The sequence below is a fragment of the Battus philenor genome, unplaced genomic scaffold, assembly GCF_028537555.1.
Source record: "Battus philenor isolate CCGP_79_NKW_IND1 unplaced genomic scaffold, ilBatPhil1.0.hap1 SCAF_19, whole genome shotgun sequence".
NCBI classification, from domain to species: Eukaryota; Metazoa; Arthropoda; class Insecta; order Lepidoptera; family Papilionidae; genus Battus; species Battus philenor.
Genome location: NW_027181681.1, coordinates 2,376,179 through 2,401,600, shown reverse-complemented (window position 1 = coordinate 2,401,600; position 25,422 = coordinate 2,376,179). Strand labels below are relative to the sequence as shown.

Here is a 25,422-nt window from a genome sequence, read left to right as displayed (position 1 = left end):
ATTTGTACATAGCTTACCTAGCTTATCATAGCTCCATCTTATCTCAAATCAAGGTTTTAATTTCTTCATGATACACATGACAGGTCTTTGAGATCATCAGATAATCTGGATTTAAAAATACCGGCGCATTCTTCCTCGTTTATGACCAAATCTTTCACCACGCAGGCCGTTCGATTGTGGAATGATTTACCGCTAAATATAAGACGTGCTAACTCACTACCTATTTTCAAGAAAAAGGTTAAGAACCATTTACTAGACCTATAATTATCTATCTCTTAGTTCATTTCTTTTTCTTCTTGCTTCTTTCTGAGGCAAGTGCGATCGAACCAATACTGATCGAAGTCAGTTAGATCTTTTTATTTATTATTGTATTATATTTATAATACATATTAAACCTTTTATATTATATGTCATATACGCATGTATGTATGTATGTTGAAGCATATATGTCTATGTACTCGTATATTTATGTATATTTATGTTCATTTGTTTGTGAATATGTATTTTGTTGTATACGTGAACTACCCTTTATAAGTACTTTTATCTTTTCCTTACTATGGTTGTCTGTAAGAGATTGCCTTGTGTGATAAGACCGCCTATTGTACTTTTCTGTGTATTATTATTGTTAAATTTATCTTAACGTGTACAATGAAGAATATTAAATAAAAAAATAGCTTACTCTTCAAACTACGCATATATTTCGCCACCAAATGAAGAGAGTTTCGTTGCGAGATGATAACGCAACCGTCGTATGCTCGAAGATTAGCTGCAAGATTAAATCAGAAATTTGGAGATTTGCAGACGAACCTAAATCACCGACGTATGCTCGAAGATTCGCTGCAAGTTTGAATCACAAATGTGGAGATTCGCAGACGAACCTGAATCACCGACGTATGCTCGAAGATTCGCTGTAACATTGAATCACAAATGTGGAGATTCGCAGACGAACCTAAATCACCGTCGTATGTTTGGAGATTTGCGGCAAGATTAAATCAGAAATTTGGAGATTCGCAGACGAACCGGAATCACCGATGTAGCTCGAAGATTTGCTCGTTTCAAGTGACAGTGGGTGGGCAGTGAATCGAGTGGCGACCGGTGTGGCCTATCCATTGCTAAGTGAACCGAAGACAATATTAAAGTCACAGGAAGTTTCTAGATACGGGCGGCGCTGCATCGGTCATCGTTGCGATCTTTGTAGGAGGCCTTGCAGTACGTGTCCATCGGCTGAAAAGTAGTACTTTTAGATTTCTGCCTATTTCGATCTCTAAAGAATTCTTTAGACAGTATCACGGTAACATCAACCAAGAACATGTCGCGTGTTTTTGATCAGAAATCCCATTATCACTACAGCAACGGTATCACGTTACTCCCTGCAATATAGCAAATGGCATCGAACAAAAGTCTTTTTATTCACATATCTAATTAAGAATAAATTTTACTATTTTTCTCTTTCTCTGGTAATTTACTTCACTGCTAATAATTCCGACATCAGTTCTCATCTACCGTCGCCATGAATTGCGTTCCGTTGATGTATTAAAGAAATAATTCCGGTCTGGTCTTCGTTTGAAATCGTCTCTGTCTCTTTCGTTCTATACATAAATTGAAATAAAAGATGAAACGTTCTACAAAATCAGAATAAAGAATAGTAGATATGATCAAGGCACTAATTCTGTTATTAAACTTTTGTAAGAAGTGTAAACAAATGAATAAAAAAACATGATTTTACATCACAAATGTTGTATAATAACTCTTAATTGTTTAATGCGTAATTGTAACAATTTAATGTATTTGCTTCTAGTGAGCTTTTATAAATAATAAATGCATTTGAATGTCTAAATATAAGTTAGTGGTCTTTGACAGAAACTAGATAATTATGCATAGATTGGTCCCTTCTTCGCTGATCTACTGCGCTCATTCTAGTTCGTATCTCTCCACGACAGCAGCGAGAACGTGACTAGAGATCACCATCACTACAGACGCACACCCGTCACAAATATTTATTTACTCACACATAAACATTACACTAGAAACAATAATTATCTGGCGCCACAATTTTAAATACTGGCATATAAGAATATAGCGTAAAAAAAAACAATTTAATATTTTGTTATATTTAAAAAATAGCTGCCATGATAGACTTATTAATTGAGGTTACTGGCCAGTTTAATCAATAAAAAAACTAAAACGTATTTCATATTGATCACATTATTCATTGATTATATGTGAAATAAATTATTTTTTCAATCGATAAATACGGAATGACAGATGCAGCTGTTAAATTACAATATAAATATTGAGCGAGTGAACTTTCAAATGGGTAAAGTTTAAATTTTTTCTTCATTGATTTCTTCAACTGAATATTATACAACTTATAAGGATTATATAAATAAACTAGTTGATCCCGCATGCGTTGTTTTGCAAAAAAATATTATTAATTTTCAATTTAAAAATAAGGGTTGATCGTAGAGGGGTGAAAATTTAGGGTTGTATGTATTTTTGTATGTTGTATCATAAAAAAATAAAAACAAAAAATTTCGTTAAAAAAAAATAAAAAAAAAATTTTAAGGGTGAACAACCCTTATCACTTAGGGGTATGAAAAATAGATAGTAGCCGATTCTCAGACCTACTAAAAACGCATATAAAATTTAGGAAAAATCGGTCAAGCCGTTTCAGAGGAGTTTAAGTTCGAACACCGTGACACGAGAATTTTATATATTAGATGAAGTCGGTAAAGTTTAAGCGTGACCAAGTTAACCATAGATTCATTATGATATATATGAAATGATAAATTTGTATTATATATCAAAGTTAATATTTCAAAACAGCGGGCGGTCATTTTAAACAATATAATTTGGAGTAAGGACGTTGGAGTCATTAGCACACGGAATTGCATAATCGATTGTTCTTAACATTTGTTAGTAGGGTGACAATAATATTTTTGTTTTAATTGAGCCAAGGATATTTGAATATTCCAGAACATGGAGAATGCATGTAAATACAAAATGTATTTTACAGATATTATGTAAAAGTGAAAATGCTTAGTACTCGTATTGAAAAATAACCTTTCCAAAAAAATTGTACATTACGCCTATACACATTACGCCGTAATGTACAATTTTTTTTGCCAAAAGCAAAAGCTTGGAGGAAGCTATTTTCCATCAGGCTTGCAACGTCTTCCAAAGTGCAAACCGTGTAAAGAAGACACTCCGTCGCGGACCGGTTTAGTCTTCTACTTAAAACTTCAGGTGGTCAGTCATAACAAATTCCTTCGAAACCCTCTCCCATGTCCAATAAATTTGATGTCTTTTCTCAATCTTCTAACCTCAAACAAATTATGCCCGTTCTGATCTTTTATACTGTCAGTTACTGTTAGGTCGTCGAAACAGTTAAACTCCAGCTTAGTAGCATGGAACTTCTAGGATGCTCGTAGAATCCAGCCGATTCAAAGGCTCTCAGCTATATCGGCAAGATGTCCTGGAGAATCGTCATCGGGTTCTATGCTGCAGTGTTAGAAGCTTAACTTATATCTCTTTGTAGTGCTGTCGGATCTCCAATAGCTTGCTCCGGCTGTCGCGACCCTAATTGCCTGGTGAAACTTACCTGGTCGTGGGTTTCTCAACCGTTTACTTTAAATTTTACGGATAGTACTTTGTGTGGAATTTTTCTGGAAGAGTAAGAGACTTCTGGCTGAGCTCATGACCAGAAAAAACCTCGCTTTTGAACTATCCTATAGTTAGTATAATTCATATCATATGTCTCGTATAACATATAAAAAGCTCTTCTTTTTATATTAATAACAATAAATATTCAATTTTTTTTACTCCCGAGACGTATGTGCCAACATACGCTTGCAGTACAGACTTTTTACAACTTAATCAGACACTGTTCCCGATTCGAATCCAAAAGTCGTCACCACGTGACTCTTTGGGAAAACCTTGATATACCCCCGTTCAATTTATCCGACCTCCTTAGAAAAAAATCTACGACGGTATCTTTTGATAAGTAGACCCGGCACATTGTCTTAAACCTCAAGGCATTTGACGGTCTGTAGCGCTTGGGTAGCGACTTGAAATTAAATATAGCACCAATTAATGTATAATTGAGCAAACGTTACAAATTATATTGTTTATATACGTAAATATTAGCTGTAGTTACCTATAAGAAAAATTTTAAATAATAAGACGCTGCCGTGACACGCAGCTGGGAGAAGAAAGATCCGTATCAAATCGCGGCAATCCCTCTCCCAACTGTCTGCACTTTATAAATAGGAAAAAATGCTCAACAAAATACCATAGTGATACAAATTAGAAATAAAAAAACGCAAAACTGAAGCCATGTGAAGTCGCTACATACTACAATTTCACCTATAGGTTTTAATGGTAAAATTTATTAATAAACAGTAATAATGGACTCCCTAATCGAATGCCTTTTATACAATTAGATACTTTTTATATGAATGTATAAGAAGTCCTACCATTTAAAATCTTAGCAATTATTTGGTCGGTTTTAATGCATCCTTGACACAGTTTTTATGTCTGAATCTTCGCTTTTAATTTGTATGATATATAATTTGCACTTTATGAAAATAAAATGTAGGATTAATTGCAAATATAAATTATCTTTTTAATTGAACATTTTAAAAATTTTCTTATTTTAATTTAATTTGTCTGTCAAGGGCATATCTCTTAAAGGTTGTAAACCATCGTGAAGTATAGATGCAAGAGCCTTAAGGTTCTATAACGGAGACCATAGACCGACAAGCAAAACTTCCTTGTTAAAGCCGTTTGAAGACGTTGAGCGCAGGCCGCTCCCAACCGGTCTCATTGGAAATCTATGTGGAAAATCTATGTCCTGATGAGAATATCCTGCGTCTGAAATAATGATGATGAAAATTCACGTTTTAACTTACTAATTAAATCAAGCAAAGTATGACAGACAGAATAAATGCGCAGCGATTGCCTAGTAGCGAAAGAGCTTTTGGAAGCTAGAATTTGAAAGTTTTATAAAAGTTAAAAGTTTCTCAGCTGCCACTTTAAATGCATAATGATGCAAATCTGCAACATACCACTTAAACGGTATAAGTAGCAGTAAATGCATAGTGTTTGTATAGCTGCAACATAAGGTTTTGAAAAAAAATAAGTATAAGAATATTGATTTATACATATATAAAAATATTTTCCTCTGCATTGTAGTGTACCTATCTGCAAGATATGTATATTTTAAAAGTATAAAAAAGTCATGCATTTTGTCCTTAAAAATCAATTTGGCAGTATAAATAATGTATACCTAAAACAAAGTTGTTTAAAATTAATTTATTAATAAAATTTATCATTAATTTTCAATTCATTTATTTAACATTAATTTTAAAATTTATTTAAAAAACAATTATTTATGAGAAGCACACCAAAACACGTGTATTAAAATCATCAGCTATGCATTATAAAAACAAAATCATATTCACCTGATGTATGAAAATATATGCGACATTCACCATATATAAGTAGATAATAAACATTTTTCCATATAAAACAGAAGAGAAATAAAATAAAGTAATTTCAGAGCGATATGCCTTGCATACTGCTAATTCAGACGAGCAATTCTTCGAGTAACTTCCGAGCGTTATAGGCAGCAGCGTCTTCTGCGTACCATAATTCCACAATGCAATCTGATATCCATGGTAAATACCTCATAAATTTCCATCCTTCGCCTGAAAAGGGAAGTGATGACTGATGATACAGAATCATGGTCACTCACTTTGAGCTTCATTGGCAAGTTCACAGTAGCTTATCAGGCTATAGAGAATGCTATGATTGCATTTTGTTACGAGAAAGAATTAGAAATAGCCAGCGGACTTATAGGTTAAAGTGGTATTGTACAGGCCACATAGCACACAGAATAGATAGCCACTGGGGCAGTTGAAGTACAGTGGGCACTGTTCTGATGTGGAGATCACGGATTAGTAAGCGAAGCACGGAACGTCTGCACATATTGCGGACACATGATCTTAAAGTTATTAGAAGAAGCTGTGTGTAGGAAGATTTCAACTGGTCCTATTGTAAATTTATGAGGGTGACCTATATACAACAGCGGATGTTCTATGAACAACGAAATGATGATTAGGAATACAGAATCACGTTTGTCGTATCAGCTAGTATCTTACAAACTTGAGATTCGTCTTGTGGAAGCCCTTGGTATCAAATGTGTAACATTTTTTCATTTGAACGATTAACGTTTTTTTCTATTTCTCAATCACATTTAACCTTGTAGACGAATTAAAAAATTAAAAGCTAAGTCGAGTTTAGTAAAAAGTCGACGAACAAAATGGCATAATAAGAATATAATTGCCAATTCACACTTGTGTTGATTATAAGAATACATTTTTGCGGTCGGCATTCTCTAGATTATATTGTCCTTGAAGTAACAGAATTTATTTACGAAATCGCTATTCCAATGTAACTGTAGATTGACAATTATGCAAGTAAAAACTGAATGTTTGTTTTGTAATGAATTTATACTTGTCTATAAAAGCAAAATTATATTTCGCGTTTAGTTTTATAATAGCAATCGGTGGATCTGTCTTTTTGAGAAATCCTGATGTCAGAATGCTAAACGCGTTCCCAGAATCAAACCTAAGCAGAACTACCCTTTCATAGATCCTTGCGTGACTATAAACTTGCTTTTAAAGAATTATTTGTTGTGAAGAACATTTAATTTTTTTTTTAAATTTTGTCAACTTTTAACACTACGACAGCTGTTTTCTATCATCATCATCAGCATTTACGGCGACTACTGCCTTTCCTATATATTTTCAAAAGGATCAATTAGAACTGCTTATGCTCTATAATTTGTTTTCTCTACTGCAGGGTGTATAACAATAAATTTTCCAATATCTATTTTAATATAGTCATTTTTATGTTTGTTGATTATTAAGATTCTTTTTTTCAGCCTATGGGTGCTCACTGCAAGGCATAGACCTGCCCTGAAGATCGACACGATGACCGATCCTGCGCTGCCTGTAACTTATGTCGTCGGTCCATCTAGTGAAGACCCGAGTCTCCCGGCTTGTGGTCGTCACTTAATAACCTTTGAACCTTATTCAGGTTACTTCATTGAAATTAACATGAAAAAAATATATATGTATTTAGACAATCGCTTTTCATAGTGTTCTCATTTGTAACAACTGGATTCGTATAAATTTCTTGTTAATTTATTTAAACCAAGATATAAATAAATAATTTTTAGCTTTTCGATTTCTTTGAAACTAATAAAAACAGTTAAGATTATTCAAATTCTAAATCAAAATGTCTGCATTCGTGTTGGCATTTGAACGCACTTTTGGAACGTCAATTATTTAAACATTACAAGTAGCTTTACCACCGGAAAGGATTGCTGATCTGCTGAGAAAAGACGGTCAGAATATCAACTATATAAATTAACATCACCAAACATATTCAGTTATGAAAGAAAGGTAATGAGAAGATATTACTGCGTAATACATCACGTAATAAATAACCGTTCACGCGAGCATGTCGAAAGTTAACTAAATTCGGAATAACAGTTACAATTGAGGAAATAAAGAATGGGTCAAATGTCATATCGAATGCCCGTACCATAGGAACTCGAACGACCTTATCCTATTTTTTTTTAAAATACTTTCGACCGCTCTCGCGTCCGGCTGCGTTCATAATACACTTGTGTTAAAAAAAAAACTTTACATAATCAAGTAATGTGAAGGTTGGTGACTTTCTTTGGCGGGGAGGCTTTGAGCATAGAGTGCTTGCCTCAGTTGTGAGGGACGCGCGCTTGCCCGCGCCAGTGCGTTGTGGTTAACTCTTTTTTTTTATTCATATCCTGTGCTGTGTTCGGATACAATGAGGCTTATCTTTTGGGTGAGTTTGAAGTTTAAGTTTTTTTTTTTTTAAATCCGTAACGATATAGTGTTTGAGGCAGACGCGGTGCTTGCACGTCCACTTTCTTTAGTGAAAGTTGACTGATCTTCGATTCATCGGAATCAGGGCTCTATTTTTACAATTTCAAATTATGTTATTCGTTGGACATATTTATTTTTAATTATTTCTCTTAATAATAATGTTTTAATATTAGCAGTAAACACAATGAGAGAGATAACAACACTAATATTTCATAGTTAATTTGTATATATTTAAAAAATAAGTTTATGATCTAAAATTTTTTTTTGTGTTTATGAGAAAGGTTGCGTGGACTTTCGTAGGTTATATAAAATACCATACTGGTGATAATCAGGCGTTACACGAAGCCGGCGTCCTTTTTCTGTTACGTAAACGGTTAAAAATCTCTAAGAAGTGTGTCAACCGGTGAGATGTGAAATTTGCGAGCGGAACTCGATTCCGTGGAAGACATCCACCGCTTGCGGGCTCCGGGTTTTGTTTTCTCTTGTCTCATATCCGGTGTTATAAAAAAAATTGACATATTTGACGTATGCTGTCAAACTAATTGTTAAAATTTGTAAATAAAGAACCAAACAGTTAATTTTAATCTTTAATATTATAATAAGTTACATATTTTAAATTACATATTTAAAAACATTGAAAAAAGGACGACCAAATATTCGAAGAACAATATATACGATGTTTTAGTAATATAATTAAATAATTTTAATTCTATCAATATATGCAGGATTTAAACACCATACCATCAGAATTTGATAGATGCATAAACTCAAAACTATTAATAATCACATAATCATTTATACAAAAAAACGATTAAAAATGTTCTAACTTAAAGGCCATACCATACAATTTTTTTTTACTTTTACCTGTTCATCACACAAGTTTTGTTTAGGTCAGTCAACTTTCAACAAAGAGGCCCTTACCCCAGCTGGCCATAGGCCAACGATTATTATATTTACATCGTATCTGTAAAATGATATCACACCATTTATATGTTTATTTTAAAAAGTACATACAGTTTTATGTATTTATTTTTATATACTCGTATCATGTACGTATAGTGTTACTATATATTTTTATTTTTATTAGTATTTATCTCCTAGGTTTTATAATTACGATAAGGTAACCGGCGCGAAATATATATATCATCATATGGTAATGTTCTATCATGACTTGATTCTTTCTTTGTTTTCTCTGGTACAAACAGGATAATTAGTTATAGATATAAAAGCTTTCCAAGGATGAATGCATAGCTTTATTAATGTATGGTAGATTAGAAACCGCAAGGAAAACGTGGTTGTTTTAAGCAGATATATTTGAACACGATGATCAATCAAGACTGTCCGGGATGACGACCCGATGTTAACGCCTTCTGAGGGGCATAGGAATTTATGTCAAGTCACACTCTATCTAAAAGTCAATCATTTCAGAAGTAATAAGCAAAATAAAAATAATAAAAAGCGTTTCGGATTACCACATATTAAAATTAATAATTCTTTATTTATCTCTGCAAATTTTTTACCACCTTTATTGGCACGTCCATACAAATAGAAAATTAAAATTTCTGAATGATCATTCTCGTGTCGAAGTGATCACTTCATATTGGGTTGATTGTAAACAGGTGTAAAAGCCTTAAAACTTTTTGCTAACATATGAGCAATATATTCACTTATCCGATAATATACCTGGTAGAACACATTTAAAATTAATTTTAAAAAATGTTAAATATTATCGTCTAAAAAATTAAAATATAGGCAACACAAAATTCCAAATTGTCATATTGCGACGAACTAACGCAATACACGAAAGAGCACACCGAAATCTTCCGGCTTTTACCCTTTTATGTAACAGACAGATAGACGAAGATGTAAATATAATGCCGCCATTTACATAAATAACAAATTGTAGGTTTCGCGGCTGTAATGTCGAAAATGGATTCGCTGTGGCGAAATCACCGTAATCCAAGCAACGAGAAGATCTGCGATATGAATGTAGTTTTTTTTTAGTAAATTGCATTTATAGTTATATAACCTCTTTGTTAAGGCATGGAATAATATTTACTTACATCAGATCATAACGAGACGGCTATATTGTTACCGCTAGACCATCAATCATAGCAGAAACTTGCAACATCTTAGAACTGGATCTAAATACAATATCACTAGTTTTTGATGGTTAGTTAAATATAATTAATTCAATAGCTACAATTATTTATAAAACTCAATTTCTCTACGAGATCAAAACAGTAATGAAGACATACTTAAATGAAAGTTACCGAAACAGCCCAGCGGTTTGGCTAGTTGAAGTTACAGTGGGCAGAGTAAGACTACGGAACAAACGGTACAAGACCAAGTTAAAGTCATCGAAAAATGCCGGACCTAGATCGCTTCCAACTGGTCTTTTTTGAAATCTATGGGGTTGGTCCATATTTAAATCTTTCGTAGTCGAAGCATTTGACCACTGCCTCGCCTGATCTTAAGCGATGACGAGACCTAAGATGGTACATGCTTACCCAGAAGAAACCTATTCAGTCTTATCTTGAAGACTCCTAAGTTATAATTGTCCAGAAACAATGACGCCAGTAGGTTGTTCTACTCTTTTACTGTTCGCACTATCAAAGTTTTAGCAAAACGCTCCGTGCGGGTGGAAGGGGTTTTAACCATGTACGGACCTCGTATTGTCCAATGGAAGAAAGAAGATGGAGGAATTAATTGGTGTACTTCCGACGCACTTTCTCTATAATGATGACGATAATGAACCACCACCAAATCTTTAAATGATTATCTTCAAAATTAAAATAATGTTGTGAGACAAAAGTATTCTTTACTCTCTGCTATGTCGTCTTGTGTTGTATGTTTGTGAAGGCTTCAGCGGAGATGAAGACATGTGCCCCCGCCTATCTTTACACTTAAAGCATCACCAACGGGAATTGCCCATAAACAATACGATATCAGACCATCGGGTGATCCAGTTTCATCTTTACTCAACGTTGCTAGTTTGTCCAAGTTGTCTAGATGTATTTTTGTTATGTATCCAAAACTAAAGATAGAATTAGATTTAGTACAAAATTTTAGAAAGTCTGGTTTTAATATTGTCGTTTACCTTATATATTATACCATCATCATTTCAGATTTTAGACGTCCACAGTGTAACACAATGTAACCAGTTAAAAAAGACATACATAAAGTATATTTTTTCTTCTTATTCTTAATAAAGTCATCTGTCTAACTTGTAAGTGGGTTTCATAGTCTGTGGCAGTATTAGCGCGCCAATCGAATGGCTGCTTGAGTCTTAACATTTAGAACTATATCGGGATTAAAACGCTGGAATTTAGTAATAAATTTAATAAATACTTTAATCACATTATGGTTCACTGTAGTACAATTTATTTAAATTAGATTTACAATAGGAAAAAATTGTATAACTGTTGTTAAAAGTGTAATTATCAAATTTCTTTCCAAGTTCTACTCTATGGATTTCACATTTCTAACCTCTGCAGTAATATAAATTATAATAAATATAATATACATATCGCCGCTCCATCCGAATAAAATGACAATCGCCCTTGGCATTTTTATCAGATTTTAAATATTTGCAATCTACGAGTTCCAATACACCTTGTCAATTTTTTCCATAAATTTCTGGCTAAAAATAGCGGAGATAGGCAAAGCTATCTTTTTTACTCTAAATAAACAAAGGTAAAGTGCAAACAAGAATAAAAAGATTATATACGATATAAATAAAAACTTTAATCCTGTTTGGTATGCTTAGAATAGAAACAAATTTGTTCTTATAAATATTTTCACTGCTTTTTGTAGCCAAAATTTGAGATATAACCAATATTTAGTTCTACGTTGAGTTTTTTATTTTATTTTATTCGAAATTGCTGCCAAGCTTGTTCAAACGAATAGATATTCGTTTTATTGCATCATTTTAATTCCCGCCAAATTTATTGACGTACAGATAACATAAAACATATTTTTTTTTATTTTTACCTTTTTTATCTGTACCATCTACACCGGCGGGAAGGCGGTGAACGGTGACAAGTGCGTGATTCGATTTATAAAATCACGTTTCGACCCACTTTTCGGACGTCGTCCAACATTTTGATGCTACAAATGAATCGAGTATGTGTGAATATTTAGTATATTAAAAGTTTCTTTGACCGAATAATTTTGATAATATAATATATGCTTTATTTATTTAAAATTAATGAATATATATTTCGCCAATTACAAAATTCAGTATTAAATTTTATAAATGGTAAGACTTGGTTTTATAACCTTTTACTTTAAAAGACAGAGGTATGCGGTGATTTAAAAGCCTTAATGGATATTATACAGGATGATTAAAAACTTCAAAATTAACTGTCAATTAATTTATTATACACCCTATACAAAAAACGATATTTTTAAAAATAATTAAAAACGTAATGATAACGAAAGAATTTTTCAAAATTCGGGTTAGTATATTTTTAAACAAATCATTGTTCACTGTATTATTTATCTATGTATCTATATTTTTATGTATTATCTGTCTCTATAGAAATTGTACTCCAAGAAGACATTAGTCTATTCATTGACTTTCAGTGTGATCATACAAGGTGATTGGAAAAAATTAAACGCATTTCACCCATTCACCAATTTCAAGATATTACATCTGTAACTAATATAAAATAATGTACAGATAATCCTAAAGTAAAAATATACCGACGAAGTTGAAACATGATAAAATAATATAAATCATTTTGTCGAATTTTTAAATAGGCTTGTAATTAAAACAGAATAAAAGTAAAGACAAATATAACAATAATAATACAATGGGTAAGATTGACGTAACATATCATAACTAGTTATTATTACATAGCCTAGTAAAGGGTTCAGAGTCATCGCACGCACGGCTGGGCAGCGGAGTAGCCTTGACATTGACGCCTGAGCAAGCTCACGCTGCATTACAGATTACGTCTACCTGAACAAAAAATAATGAAGGCTTTGAATTATTTACGATAATAATATAATACAGTTAATATATTCTAATATGTTATTAGAAAGTGGATTAGTTATATGTGTTAAAACTTTAAAATGAGTGAATATAAAACTAAATTTTTACATATAATACACTAAGTATCATTTTCAAAAATCGAATTACAACATATTATAATTAAATATTATTCGCTATCTGTCCTTGCAGATTTTGTACTGCCATATGTTACTGCCCGCACGCATTCCAATAAAAAAATATAAATTCAAATTAAAATAATAAATTAAAATAATCATAATTAATTAATCAATTAAATTCATACAAAATATTTCAGAGTAAGTGTAAGATATAAAAGCTTTAAAGCTTTTTGCTGACATATCAAATATTAGTTCGCCTTTTTAAAGCTAATGTTTTTTTTTTTTAATTAGCGATGTCAACTTTGGCGATATCACCTTTTGCGATACATTAATCTGACAGATAGGGTTTAAAGTGTTGCCAGAGGAATTATTTAAGCACTTTATTATGCAATAATTATTTTACTACTTTAAAAAAACAAACGTTTTTAGTCCCCCAAAACAACAAAAACTAAAGATCTAGACAAATACCTGCGTTGGATTTATTGATCGCATATTCCTGAGTTAGGTATATTTTTGTGAAATACGAGGATTCGAGTGCTTTAAATATGTATTGTTTGTTGGTTTTAAATTTCCTTGTAATTAGTTGAAGTTATTTATTAGCCATTATGGCCTTACGTTTCTGAAGTGGAGATCACAGATCAGCAACCGCAGCTGAGGACATCCGTCTACAAGATGATGCAGGCCACACCCAATGCGTCCATCATTGGATACCCTGCGGCGGAAATGATGATAATGTTATATTTGTAGATATTTAATTACTAATGGACATACTCCATTAAATTTTTAGGCCGTAGACACAAACTTATTGAGCTTTTTACTATGACTACGGTTTTCATACGCTACAAATTCATATTAATTATATAAAAAATTGTTACATGTTTTAACTTTCGATTTTTTACGTACTTCTAATTTTGTTACATAATATAAAATGCTATGAAAATAGCCAATTTAAAAAGTAAATTGATTTACACATGTCGATCCGCGAAACGTTTTCTTGTTTGCACATCACTTAAGATGTTAGAACAGTAACTGAGATAGAGTCGCGTACATCCATGAATTTTATTTAGTAAGGCTTGGAATGTGGTCTCATGGGCAAACTCACGGTTGCTCATCTCACGTATGATATAATTATATACTTGGGATTTCTCTAAGAGATTGGATCAGGAATGAAGAACTTAGACATACGTAAGTAACCAACAGATCTCCGCAGAAGCCTTAAGGTTCTGAGGTGGAAACCATGGATCTAGAATTGTAGCGTACGATGAACAGACAGGATCTTCACATGACCTCATTAAGGTCATCAAAAAACGCCGGATGCTGGCCGCTTCCAACCGGTCCTCTTGGGTATCTACGTAGGTGGTCTTTGTTCATCAGTGAACTTCTTATAGCTGAAATGATGAAGATGATGAAGTACTTCACAAGATGTGACATAATACGATAACAGCAACTTACTGAACCAAGATTGTAATATACTTATACACGGGTACTATAGTTGTCTGTAAGAAATTTCCCCGAGTGATACGACCGCCCACTTTTTTTTAAGTTATTATAATTACGTTTCCTGTTACGTGTACAGTAAAGAGTATTAAAAAAAATATATATAATGCTTTATAAATTGAAGGCGGCTCGATACCACGGTATAGCACGACCTTCCTAGAAAGTCTACGCGGATCGGTAAAAGTATTTGACACACGTGTGACCACAAACCGGGCAAACAATAAATCGTGTACTGCATTCTCGCACCTACGGCTATGGAGTTACGTGTCAAGGCAAAAATGTTCACTTTTACTTTTTTTACATCATCTCCGAACGACGGATTCGCTTTCGTTGCGCCTCGTTATTTTTTTTTTAATTTCCGTATTTGACTCGGGTCAACCAAAAATTCAAAATGGCGGGCTGTCAAACATTCTAACGTCAAATTACATGTAACAAAAGTGATTATCTATGTTACGCAACTTTCCGGTAATTATTGATGCTTTAATCTTCTTTCATTTTTATTTACAGTTACGGAAGCAATTGGTTTATGGAGAATTATGTCGAATAGAGTATATCATGTTTTATAATGTAATATTATTCTTGTATGTATATTTTAGCTGCGGTATGAAAAATTCACAGACGATTTATTAACACTGGCATCAGATAAAAATGGCCACCATTTTTCATTTCAGTTTTATAAAAAAATAGTTTCAATCTATGAGATAAAAAATTAAAGTTCATGCTTAATTTTGTGGTCAGAATAAGATACGAAACAATATTCATATTAAAACTTCATACCTATATTCGTTTGATATTACACTGTAACTTGAGTAAGTGGAAGTAGTTCATATATGGTATTGGTACCAAAAATATTTTTACATATTATTACACCTGTAAATATACGTTGAATCAGTTATGGCCCGGAGAAAGCGCTTCACAGATGTATTAGCTTCATTCACGCCGAACTATTAAACCTTTATTTATAGACAGCATAAAAAACGATGAACATAAAGGTTATAAAAGTTTTTCATCCCATCGATTTCGTGTGAGACAATCAATCAACTTATCATTTACCTATATCTATACCATTTTGAAATTTATTTCGTATGGAAAAGAGTTTGTTTTAGTTCGTAATAATAGTCATGTTAGTTTTTTTATAAGCACATTCTTCTCTTTAACAACGTGGTCGTCTAAACTTACTCAACGACTTTTATTTTTTAGTTACCTTATATTGGCCTATTATAGTTCCCATTTTTAAAACACTAGCACACAGAAATAGTAAAGAACGTTCTCCTAAAATAAATTTTTTGATATTAGATACCAAAGAATACATTACACTAGGTAGACCGATGTATATATAAATATATAAATATAAATATATATATATATATATATATATATATATATATATATATATATATATGTATATAGAAAGCCGAGTCAGTAAAATGGCACTAATTCAATCTCGTTTTAAAGACTTAACAATTAACCTACATATAAATACCTGGTATGAAGTTATAAGACCAAACTTGATTATGTGTACCTCTATTTAGATTAACTTCCGTTTTCTTCCAATTATTTTAATTATTTCGTTATAGCTCGAGGGCTTAGTATGGCTTAGCATATTAACGTCAAATGCTAGAGCACGCAGTGAAAATATAAACTTACATTCTGACGTACGACGTCCGCTCTGGTTAGAAATCTATCCTTAATCCAATATCCTGTCGATCGAGAGGACCTGATTAAAGAAAACGGATGTTATCAATTCAGTGATTATAACTTACTTAAGTATGTTAAGCATTTATCAAAAATGTTAACGTTAATTATAAAGTGTAAATGAAGCTATCGATTTTTTATTCTATTTAAATACTATATCAAATATGGAGTTTACATATAAGTCTTTTCAATATTAAAATATGCTTTACTGGCAATAATATAAATGATTCAATTCATTATATTTTTAATTTTCTTATGGGTGGATAAAATGAGAAAAGTTTTATAAAACATTTTGACAGTTGCAACACATTTGACAGTTTGCTGTGAACTTCGCCCGTTTAGTAATTTATGCGTTGATAATTTTATATCGTTAACATTGATACAGTCTGATCGATGCTTATTTACAAATTACAAAATTTATCTATTTTACATTACAATAAGCTTTTATTAATAAACAAATGTTATTGTTTGCGAGCGTGTGTACTATATAAATGGATTAAATAAATGAAAATGTAATTCAATAATAATTATATAAATCTAGGTAACAGTAAAATAATACGTAAAAATAGACTGACGAAATAAACGAACAAAAGTCTCGCGACACAAAACTGTCAAAATAAAAAAACAAATAAAAATATAAATAGGTTTTAAATGACCCAGTTAGTCGCCAACAGTTACAGTAAATTTATTTTTACGCTTTTTAGCATAGGTAAAGGTCACGATCATGCGCTTTTCTCATCCACCTTTTTGCTCTTAACTCTTCTTCCCATCTGCATGTCGATCTTCTTCTCTTGCATTTACCTTCTATTGGGTATTGCTCTATTACGTTTTTTGCTAACTTCTCTTTCGTGCATCTGATTGACTGTTGAGCTCATTCCTATTTCAGTCGATTTAAAACTTGTGTTATATTTTAAAGTTAGTTTTTTCTTTATGAGCTTGAAAGGAACTTTATTTATTTTGTGAAGCATACTTCTCTGCGTTTTATTTCGGCATACTTCTAATTTTTTAATGATATGGTTTATTAGTCTGTTTGACAATTTATTTTACACTATTCAACATACAAATATATCATATCGCCGCATCTATCGAATAAAATGACATTTGCCATTATTATTTTTATTGTATTTATATGATAATTTTATTCTACGAGTTTTAATACAACTAGTCAATTTTTTCCCTAATATTCTGGCTAAAAAAGGCGGAGATGAGCAAAGTTATTTTTTTTAATTTAAATAAACAAGGTAAACTACAAACGAAAATAAATAGATTATACGCAAAGCGTTCTTTTAAATATAAATATTCAAAGAATGTTCGATATAAAATTAGCTTTCAAACTATTGAAAGATTATAATTTTAATTGTATAAATTTTTCAGACATAACCAATATTTAGTTTTTCGTCTCTCCTGAAAAGTTGCATTTTCGGATTTATCTTTTTTATTTGGTAGGGGCGTCGATGTATTTAATATGCTATGTTAAATATTTTTTTCTTTTAAAACGCTATTGGCGAATAATTTCTGACTGTACCGTAAACCTTACATAAACGGAGTGTATTTGTACTATGTGAACAAACCTATTGTAGATGAGATAAAAATGTTTTTTTATACCATCATTATTGATTATAATACCATCGCTAACGGGTAGACACCATTACAATAATGCTTTGACACTATTAGAACGAGGGAAGTGGGGTAATGGTGCTCGTGTAATAGTATTAATATATTATTCTATTAATATATTGAAGATAAAAAGTATTTGTCGAAGTAATCTCTTATCGTAAATAGTATATATAACTTGTAATAAAATCTCTTTAGCTTTATTGTATCTGATTGATTTTCTTAACATTTAAAAGGTTACATTTAAAAAAAAAATTTTTTTTTTTAATTTTATTTCGAGCTAACAAAGGAGTTTATTGTTAAAGCGTAAACATTACGGATCGTTCGAAAACACAGTCAAAGAGTTCGGTGGCTTCTTTATTTAAATATTGTGTCAGTCCTAATCTGTGGTTCTCAAGCTTTGATACCTAAAGAGAGGTGAAGTCTTGGTACCTCTTTAGCTTATAGACGCCCACTACAAGGTATAGACTTTCTCTAAATATCGCCACGAAAACTAATCGTAAGTTACACGTATTCAGCGACTTCTCGAAACAATTTCGGCCTCAACAACCATCGACATTGTCCTTCAAACCCACAAAATATAAATATCAAAACGGTGTCCATCACCGAAAAGAAAACACATTTGCCTAGTAACTCCTTTAGTCAGTAATTTTATGGAGCATGGAGAAAGGTATAACAAGTTTGTTTTAATCAACAATAAACATTCAAAACTCGGCACCTAACCTGCTAATGTCGGCGGGTCTGGTGACGTCATAAATCGGCTAGTAGTCTGGCTCGGTCGGCCGAAACGCACCTTAGACTTCATTACGATTCGTTGGAGCAACCTTCCATTCAGCTTTCTACATTCCGACCGAACTGGTCCACTCGACTGGTCGACAGAGGAAATTTTTTATACATTAGGTAACTACAGTAAAGAAGATCGTCTTACGACATGTATTTCGGAAATATGACTAACAAAACTTAAAGAGGAAATGTTAAATGTGACTAATATTAAAGCTCGTGTCATATACAGGATTTTAGTTACACGTGTGTACTTAAAAGAAGTGAATGTATGGCTCATTTTTCAACAAAAAAAATTAAAATTTTTTTCATATATTTTCAATGGCCTTGTAAAGATAAAAATAAAATTAATTTATTCAACATTAATACTTTTAACAGAACTCTTATAGATCTTCAATTTTTTATTTTTATTTTACACTCAGAGATGCGTGCGTAGTGTTTTGAGGGTGTTTATTCTTTATTGTAATTCAAACGACGCACAGTCACGAAGGGAGTCCGGCTTTCTAAAGACGGTAATCGTACAGAGTAAACAGCTCCGACTTTCCATACAACCTTTGTGCATACGGTCCAGTATATCTCTGTGCGTTTATTAACAACATTACTCTGTTAAGAATGTAAAATACTCGTATGTTTTAAACGTTTTATATATAGAAACGGAAGGACAAGTAGTGGGTAGTCGACGTGTACTTTGTTCGATATTATAATACATATGGACATGATACATATTATTATATATACAAAATATTACATATACAAAGAAAAATTTCTTTCAGAAAGAAATAAAAAATAAATATTTGAAATAAGGAACGAAAAACAAGAGCCTCAATATTTTGTAATAAAATTATAAAATAAGTACCAAAGGTGTATTTTTAATATATTTTTTTATCAATAGGCGTGATAGTGTTGCTTATGTCAGTAAGTAAATCAAACAAGTTTAAATAAAAAGATCATGAATAAATGAAATTGAGAAGGAAAAAAAATAGAATTACAAATAATATAACGAAAAAAACATTAGGGAGACCGGAAAGTAATGTCGTGTCTGTCGACATATTTTACAGAAAAACCGATAGATTTTTATTGCTCCAGCATTGAAAATTTGTGTACTAGATGACAAAAGGTTATCGATAACGAAGGTGAATATATTATTGATTAGAAAAAACTTGTAAAAATGTAATCGTGTGAATTTAACTCAAGAAAGCGACATTACTTTCCGGTCCCTATAATATTTTGTAAATATAGTTCCTTTGTACTCAAGGCAAGGTAAATACGAGAGACCGCCAAAGACGTGGGCCATTAAATATATAATATATAAACCCGGTCAAAAAGATGTATGGTTTATATTGAGAAAAACAAAATATGAGGATGAAAAGAAAATTATCAAGAGAAAATCTTATTAAGAAAAATAATGTCCTTGTGTACTCAAGACGGAGGGTGTATAAACACTAGTCGATTACGCTAGTCAATATCTAATCTGATATTTATCCATATCTTACAGAAATAAATAGGCCCTCAAGTATTATCTAATATATAAAATTCTCGTGTCACGGTGTTCGAACTTAAACTCCTCTGAAACGGCTTGACCGATTTTTACCAAATTTTATATCCGTATTCAGTAGATCTGAGAATCGGCTACTATCTATTTTCCATACCCCTAAGTGATGAGGGTGGTCCACCCCTAAATTTTTTATTTTATTTTTTGTACAAATTTTTTGTTTTTATTTTTTATGACACAACGTACAAAAATACATACAACCCTAAATTTTCACCCCTCTACGATCAACCCTTATCTTACATTTGTTAATTAAAAACTTTATTTTTTTTTGCAAAACAACGTTTGCGGGATCAGCTAGTAATAATATAAAATAGTTATAAGTTTTTAATGCGTAATTTTAGAAAATAAGCCCCGAGGTTCGAAGTCAGTGCGATGAGTCATTAGCGTTGATCGTTGAGACCTACTGCCGGTGAACAACACATTGTCTTTCTCCTGCATCCGCTTGTAATATTTATTCAGGTGACGTCATAACTTTAACTTGCACACAGCTCTCGCTATTATGGTCGAGAAAGCCCATGTATGTGTTATATTGTGAAATTGAAACGTCTTTGATAACTAGAAAAAAATACTTATTATTTAAATCGCTGTCTTTAAAGCTTCAAGAACCAATTCAAATGTACAGAATAGCGTTTCCGGAATATTTTTTTAACACGCCATTTGCTTCAGCCGTTGGTTTATTTGAATAAAATACGTAACAATTACCGTCAAATATTTGATGCAAATTTAGACATTTTCACACAACTAGACTTATATGACGCCACAATAAACTTAATTAAATGTCATTAGGACAGAGAATACTGCTAATTTTGTAACTCGACGACCGCCCTCTGTTTTATGATTTTTTTAAAGTTAAAGAGCTATGTGGTAGTTTATTCTTCTATTAAATTATTTGCTAAAGAGTTATAGAAGTATATTCCCTATAGATTTAATTACTTTCTGTATTTACTGTTGTTTTTATTTATTATTTAATTCCAAAAAGAATGTCCTTTGTATATATACTCATCTATACGCTCTTAACAATTCATAAAATGTTTAAGCTGTATTCTCTCTGTTTTATATAATTAGTATATTTTATCTTTTAAAATACAACTAACTTGCAATGGGACTGGTGTATGGTAAATACATGGAACTGTTTTATAATATTTTCTTATAAAATCTACTAGATGGCGCTAGTCACTACGGCTGCTACGTGTAGTGCTGATTTACCGACGTTTTGTTATCTTTAATACCACTTCGTGTTATACGTGATATAAAAAGTAAATAATTCTATTGCAAAAATTGTGTTTCTGACTTCTTGGACCTTGAAGAGCAGCACTGTCTGCGCCATTCATTAGTTGTTTTAAAGAAAGCGCTATTTACAGTAACACCTCTGTTGGTACTTCATGTTTTATTTAATATATATAGTTTTTCACTCGATATACAAATAAAATATAAAGTAAATTATTTAAAAAAATGCGAAGAATTTTCATTGTGCATTATTGTAAAATTTCACATTACGCCTTCGTGTGCGTTGTCGCTTTCTTAATGCAAATTTATACTTAATTTAACGAAATCAATAGCGGCAAAGCAAACGTCAGAACAATGTTTGGAAATTTCACTTCGAACAATTTCACTATATGCCGTCGATAGCTCAGCGGTAACCATCGGACGACAGTGCGAGGATGGAATACGTAATCAGACTCACTAATGTTACCATATAGATCGGTGAAAGTGGTTGATCTTGATCCTTGTACTACAAAATACGCGAGAATTAATTTGCATTTTTTTCAAATTTTTGCGTCGAGTCTAACATATAACCTGAGTTTCTCGTTTAATAGCATTTTATAGTTTTCATTTCAATTGTAGAACATCTATAGCATACATAGGCTTCACCATAGATTTATTTTTAATTAGACAGATTGTAAGTGGCCAGCATCCAGAGTTTTTAAATTACCTTTACAAGATCTTCAGATGGAGGGGAAGAAAGGTTTGCCTCGTAGACAGAGAGGCTTTATGCAAGTTCATGTCGCGTCAAGTCATATAAATAATTATGGAAATAAAATTTAATTTAATTTGTAAAGTATTCTAGTAATGTGACATTTATTCTAGAATCTTTATTTTAAATAATAGAGCCAGTATCGCATAAAATTTACGTTGAAAATATTGTACTTTTGATAAAAAAATATAATTTAAAATTCAGCATTCATATATTCATCAAAATTATATTCTACCCCGTTTTGTTAAACCGCGTGAAGGTGTGAGGTAACAGTTTCATGTGATATTAAAACCACAATTTAACGGAACCGTGATCGCGAATAATTGAACGCGACAGAAACAATTGTTCGACGTAACAATACAGGTGTTAGGATGAAAGTGAATGTAGTGACTGCCGGTGTGTCAATGCACTGTGCACTGCCGGTTGATGTTTCAGCACACTGTCGACGTTTCAGCCCAAAGACGCCCGCTAAAAAACGAAGACCTTCTCCAAAGATATTTGTGGGGGGATATGTAATAACCTGGCAGCTTAGAAGGTGGATTGGTGATCATCATATCCTATGGAAACTTGTTTGTGAGGTGTGGCAATGATAAAACCCAATGTGTGAATTATACAAGATTATGTCCCGGGAATAGAACCCGTGGACTTCCACTGGACTACCGCTGCTCAGCACAATGTACTACCGGTTAATAAATCATCATCATCGTCATCATTTTAGTCGAATAATGTCCACTGCTGGACATGGGAATCCCCTAGATTTGTAATAGGACTGATTGGAAGCGACCTGGATTCAGCGTCTTACGACGTCCTTACCAAGGACATCTTCATATGAGTCTACTCACAAGGTTGAGTGTGAGTTGATTTGTCTAAATGGTTTCCACACCAGATACTTAAATCCTCAGTCACCATCTGTTCTGCCTGATAAGAGTCCTGGTTACTCCTACTTCGAATTGCCGATTCAATAGGCTATGTCGGTTACTTTAGTTTGTCTTCGGATCTTCACGATATCGTAGAAAAAACACAGCCTTCTTTATGCCTCGATAAGAGACTATAAGATTACCTATAGGCTCGCAGTGAAAGACCAGCTTTCAGTAGTGAATCAACGCTAGCATTACCAGCTGGTGTGTCAATGCATTGTGGTTGTTCTTGGAGTGTCAAGCCGATGAATTATCACCACTCTGTGCACTTCCGACTGGTGTATCAACACAATACGCATTGCCGGTTGGTGTGTCACCACACTGTGTTTTACTCGCTAGTGTGTCAGCTGACTGTGATCACACCCATGCAAAACTTCATTCACTTGCTTGTTACGTACTGACGTTCACACGCGACTTCGGCCACGGTGATACGAATCTCGATTTTTTTTAAATTACTTCGTTATATCCAACAGACAATTGAATAGGTTATAAAATAAATTTACATAGTCCAATTTAATATTTTCTCACATCTTTAACTGTCTAAAAATTATATAATACTTATTGATTAACATAAAATAACTATCCATAATGCTATATTATTATAATCATAAGAATTATTGATTTTACTAATTACACATTTCTGTACACAAAGTCAATACCATCTAGAAATAAACTAGAAGTATATCAATACTTTCTAATAGAAATATATATGCTTATTTTGCCGTTACAGCCAATAGACACTGACTGCAAAGCTTGGACCTCCCCCAAAGATACTTTTGGGGGGATAATATTTAATAAGACCAGCTTTTATAAAGTCGTCTGTACGCTAATATACACCCTCACACACACACCTTAATATATATATATATATATATATATATATATACACACATATACAAACACACCTATATATTTTATATATATACATATATATATATATATATATATATATATATGTAGGTGTGTGTGTATGTATATACATGTACATATATACGTATACATAGTCGATGCTAACCAGAATTAAATACCTCCTTAATTACACCATAGTAGTTTTTAAATCATCGATAATGTGATGGATCAAGAGATGAAGCCCCCCAAAGGATCCTTAAATCATGTGGATATCCTGAAAAATAGAACGCTATACCAACTCTAATGAATGAACAATAAATTCTATGAAAGTAATAATTAATTACTTATAATAATCAGTTATAACTGTCACAGATTATAACCATCGCAAATGAGTTACCGCATAAAAGAAATTATGAACCATAAATCGTATTTTGTACTTTCATATCAAGTGTCTTAATTACAAAAGGTTATGTAATAAAGACGTAAGAGCCTTTTCTACATTAATAACAGACGTGAATTCTTAAATTTTAATTTACACGAATTGTTTATAATTATACAGGTAGAAGTGCAAAAACAAGCATTGCACTCAATTAAAGACTCCGTTAATATGTTTATCTGGGTCTGTATGTGAGGTAACTAATTGATTTAAATTTTCGGTAGGAAATGAACAACCTTTTACAACAAATCGTACAAATATAATCCTAAAGAGCTTCATAACAATCCACAAATCTTAACTTCTTTTTTATGGTACAAATACAAGACTTTATTGACAAATAACACACGTGTACACCGTAATAGAATTTTTTAAGGAAAGTTATATGAAGTAAACATTTTAAGAATACATAGTAAATAAATTGTTTGATTAGTTATAAGTGTAAAAGTTTTAAAAGAGTCAATCTATAGCTCATTTGTCAGCAAGAAGCTTTAAAAATATTACACTTATTTTAAATCATCCTGTACCAAGTGAGCATTCTGTAACATGTTGCATTAATTTTATTTTTTACTGTAATGCAAATGGCCAATATCTTTAGACTTAGTTCTTTCCATTGCTGCGTGTTTAAAGCCATTTGAAGCTCATCGCGACATTGCCTTGTATGTAAGAAAAGGACCAATATTTAGCCACTTTCGCACATGCAGTGGTAGTCGTGCAACAAAGTGCACCGCCCGCCTGCCCGCTGATAACTCTCTCTGTGTTTGGCACTAATCGGTGTAACATAAGTCCTGAAGATGCCGTGGAGGGGTGAAACACGTTGAGTGATTTGACGGTGGCAGTTGTGTAATTCGCATTGTTTGCCGCATACGCATTTATCAGCGGGTTGGCGTGCGGAAGAGGCTAAATGTTGGTCCTTTTCTTACTTAGGATGTACTTCCGCAAGGTATCGCCTGATTCCATTAAATATCGCCTTGTATTCCTATATCATCACTGCCACCACACATTGATCAAAGACCTTATTCTATTTGATGAAGTGTACATGTATAAACTTGTATTGTTAAACT

General features: G+C 32.4%; 1 protein-coding gene across 1 annotated transcript in view; it reads left to right on the top strand.

Annotated features, from left to right (window-relative positions):
* Positions 1–7,840: 7,840 nt before the first annotated feature.
* The window catches only part of LOC137921532 (uncharacterized), a 32,105-nt gene continuing 14,523 nt past the window's right edge, over positions 7,841–25,422 (top strand). Inside the window, exon 1 of the mRNA XM_068764320.1 lies at positions 7,841–7,890. Coding sequence (XP_068620421.1) covers positions 7,873–7,890 — 18 coding nt within the window. The 5' untranslated portion in view covers positions 7,841–7,872. The remainder of the gene's footprint in view (positions 7,891–25,422) is intronic.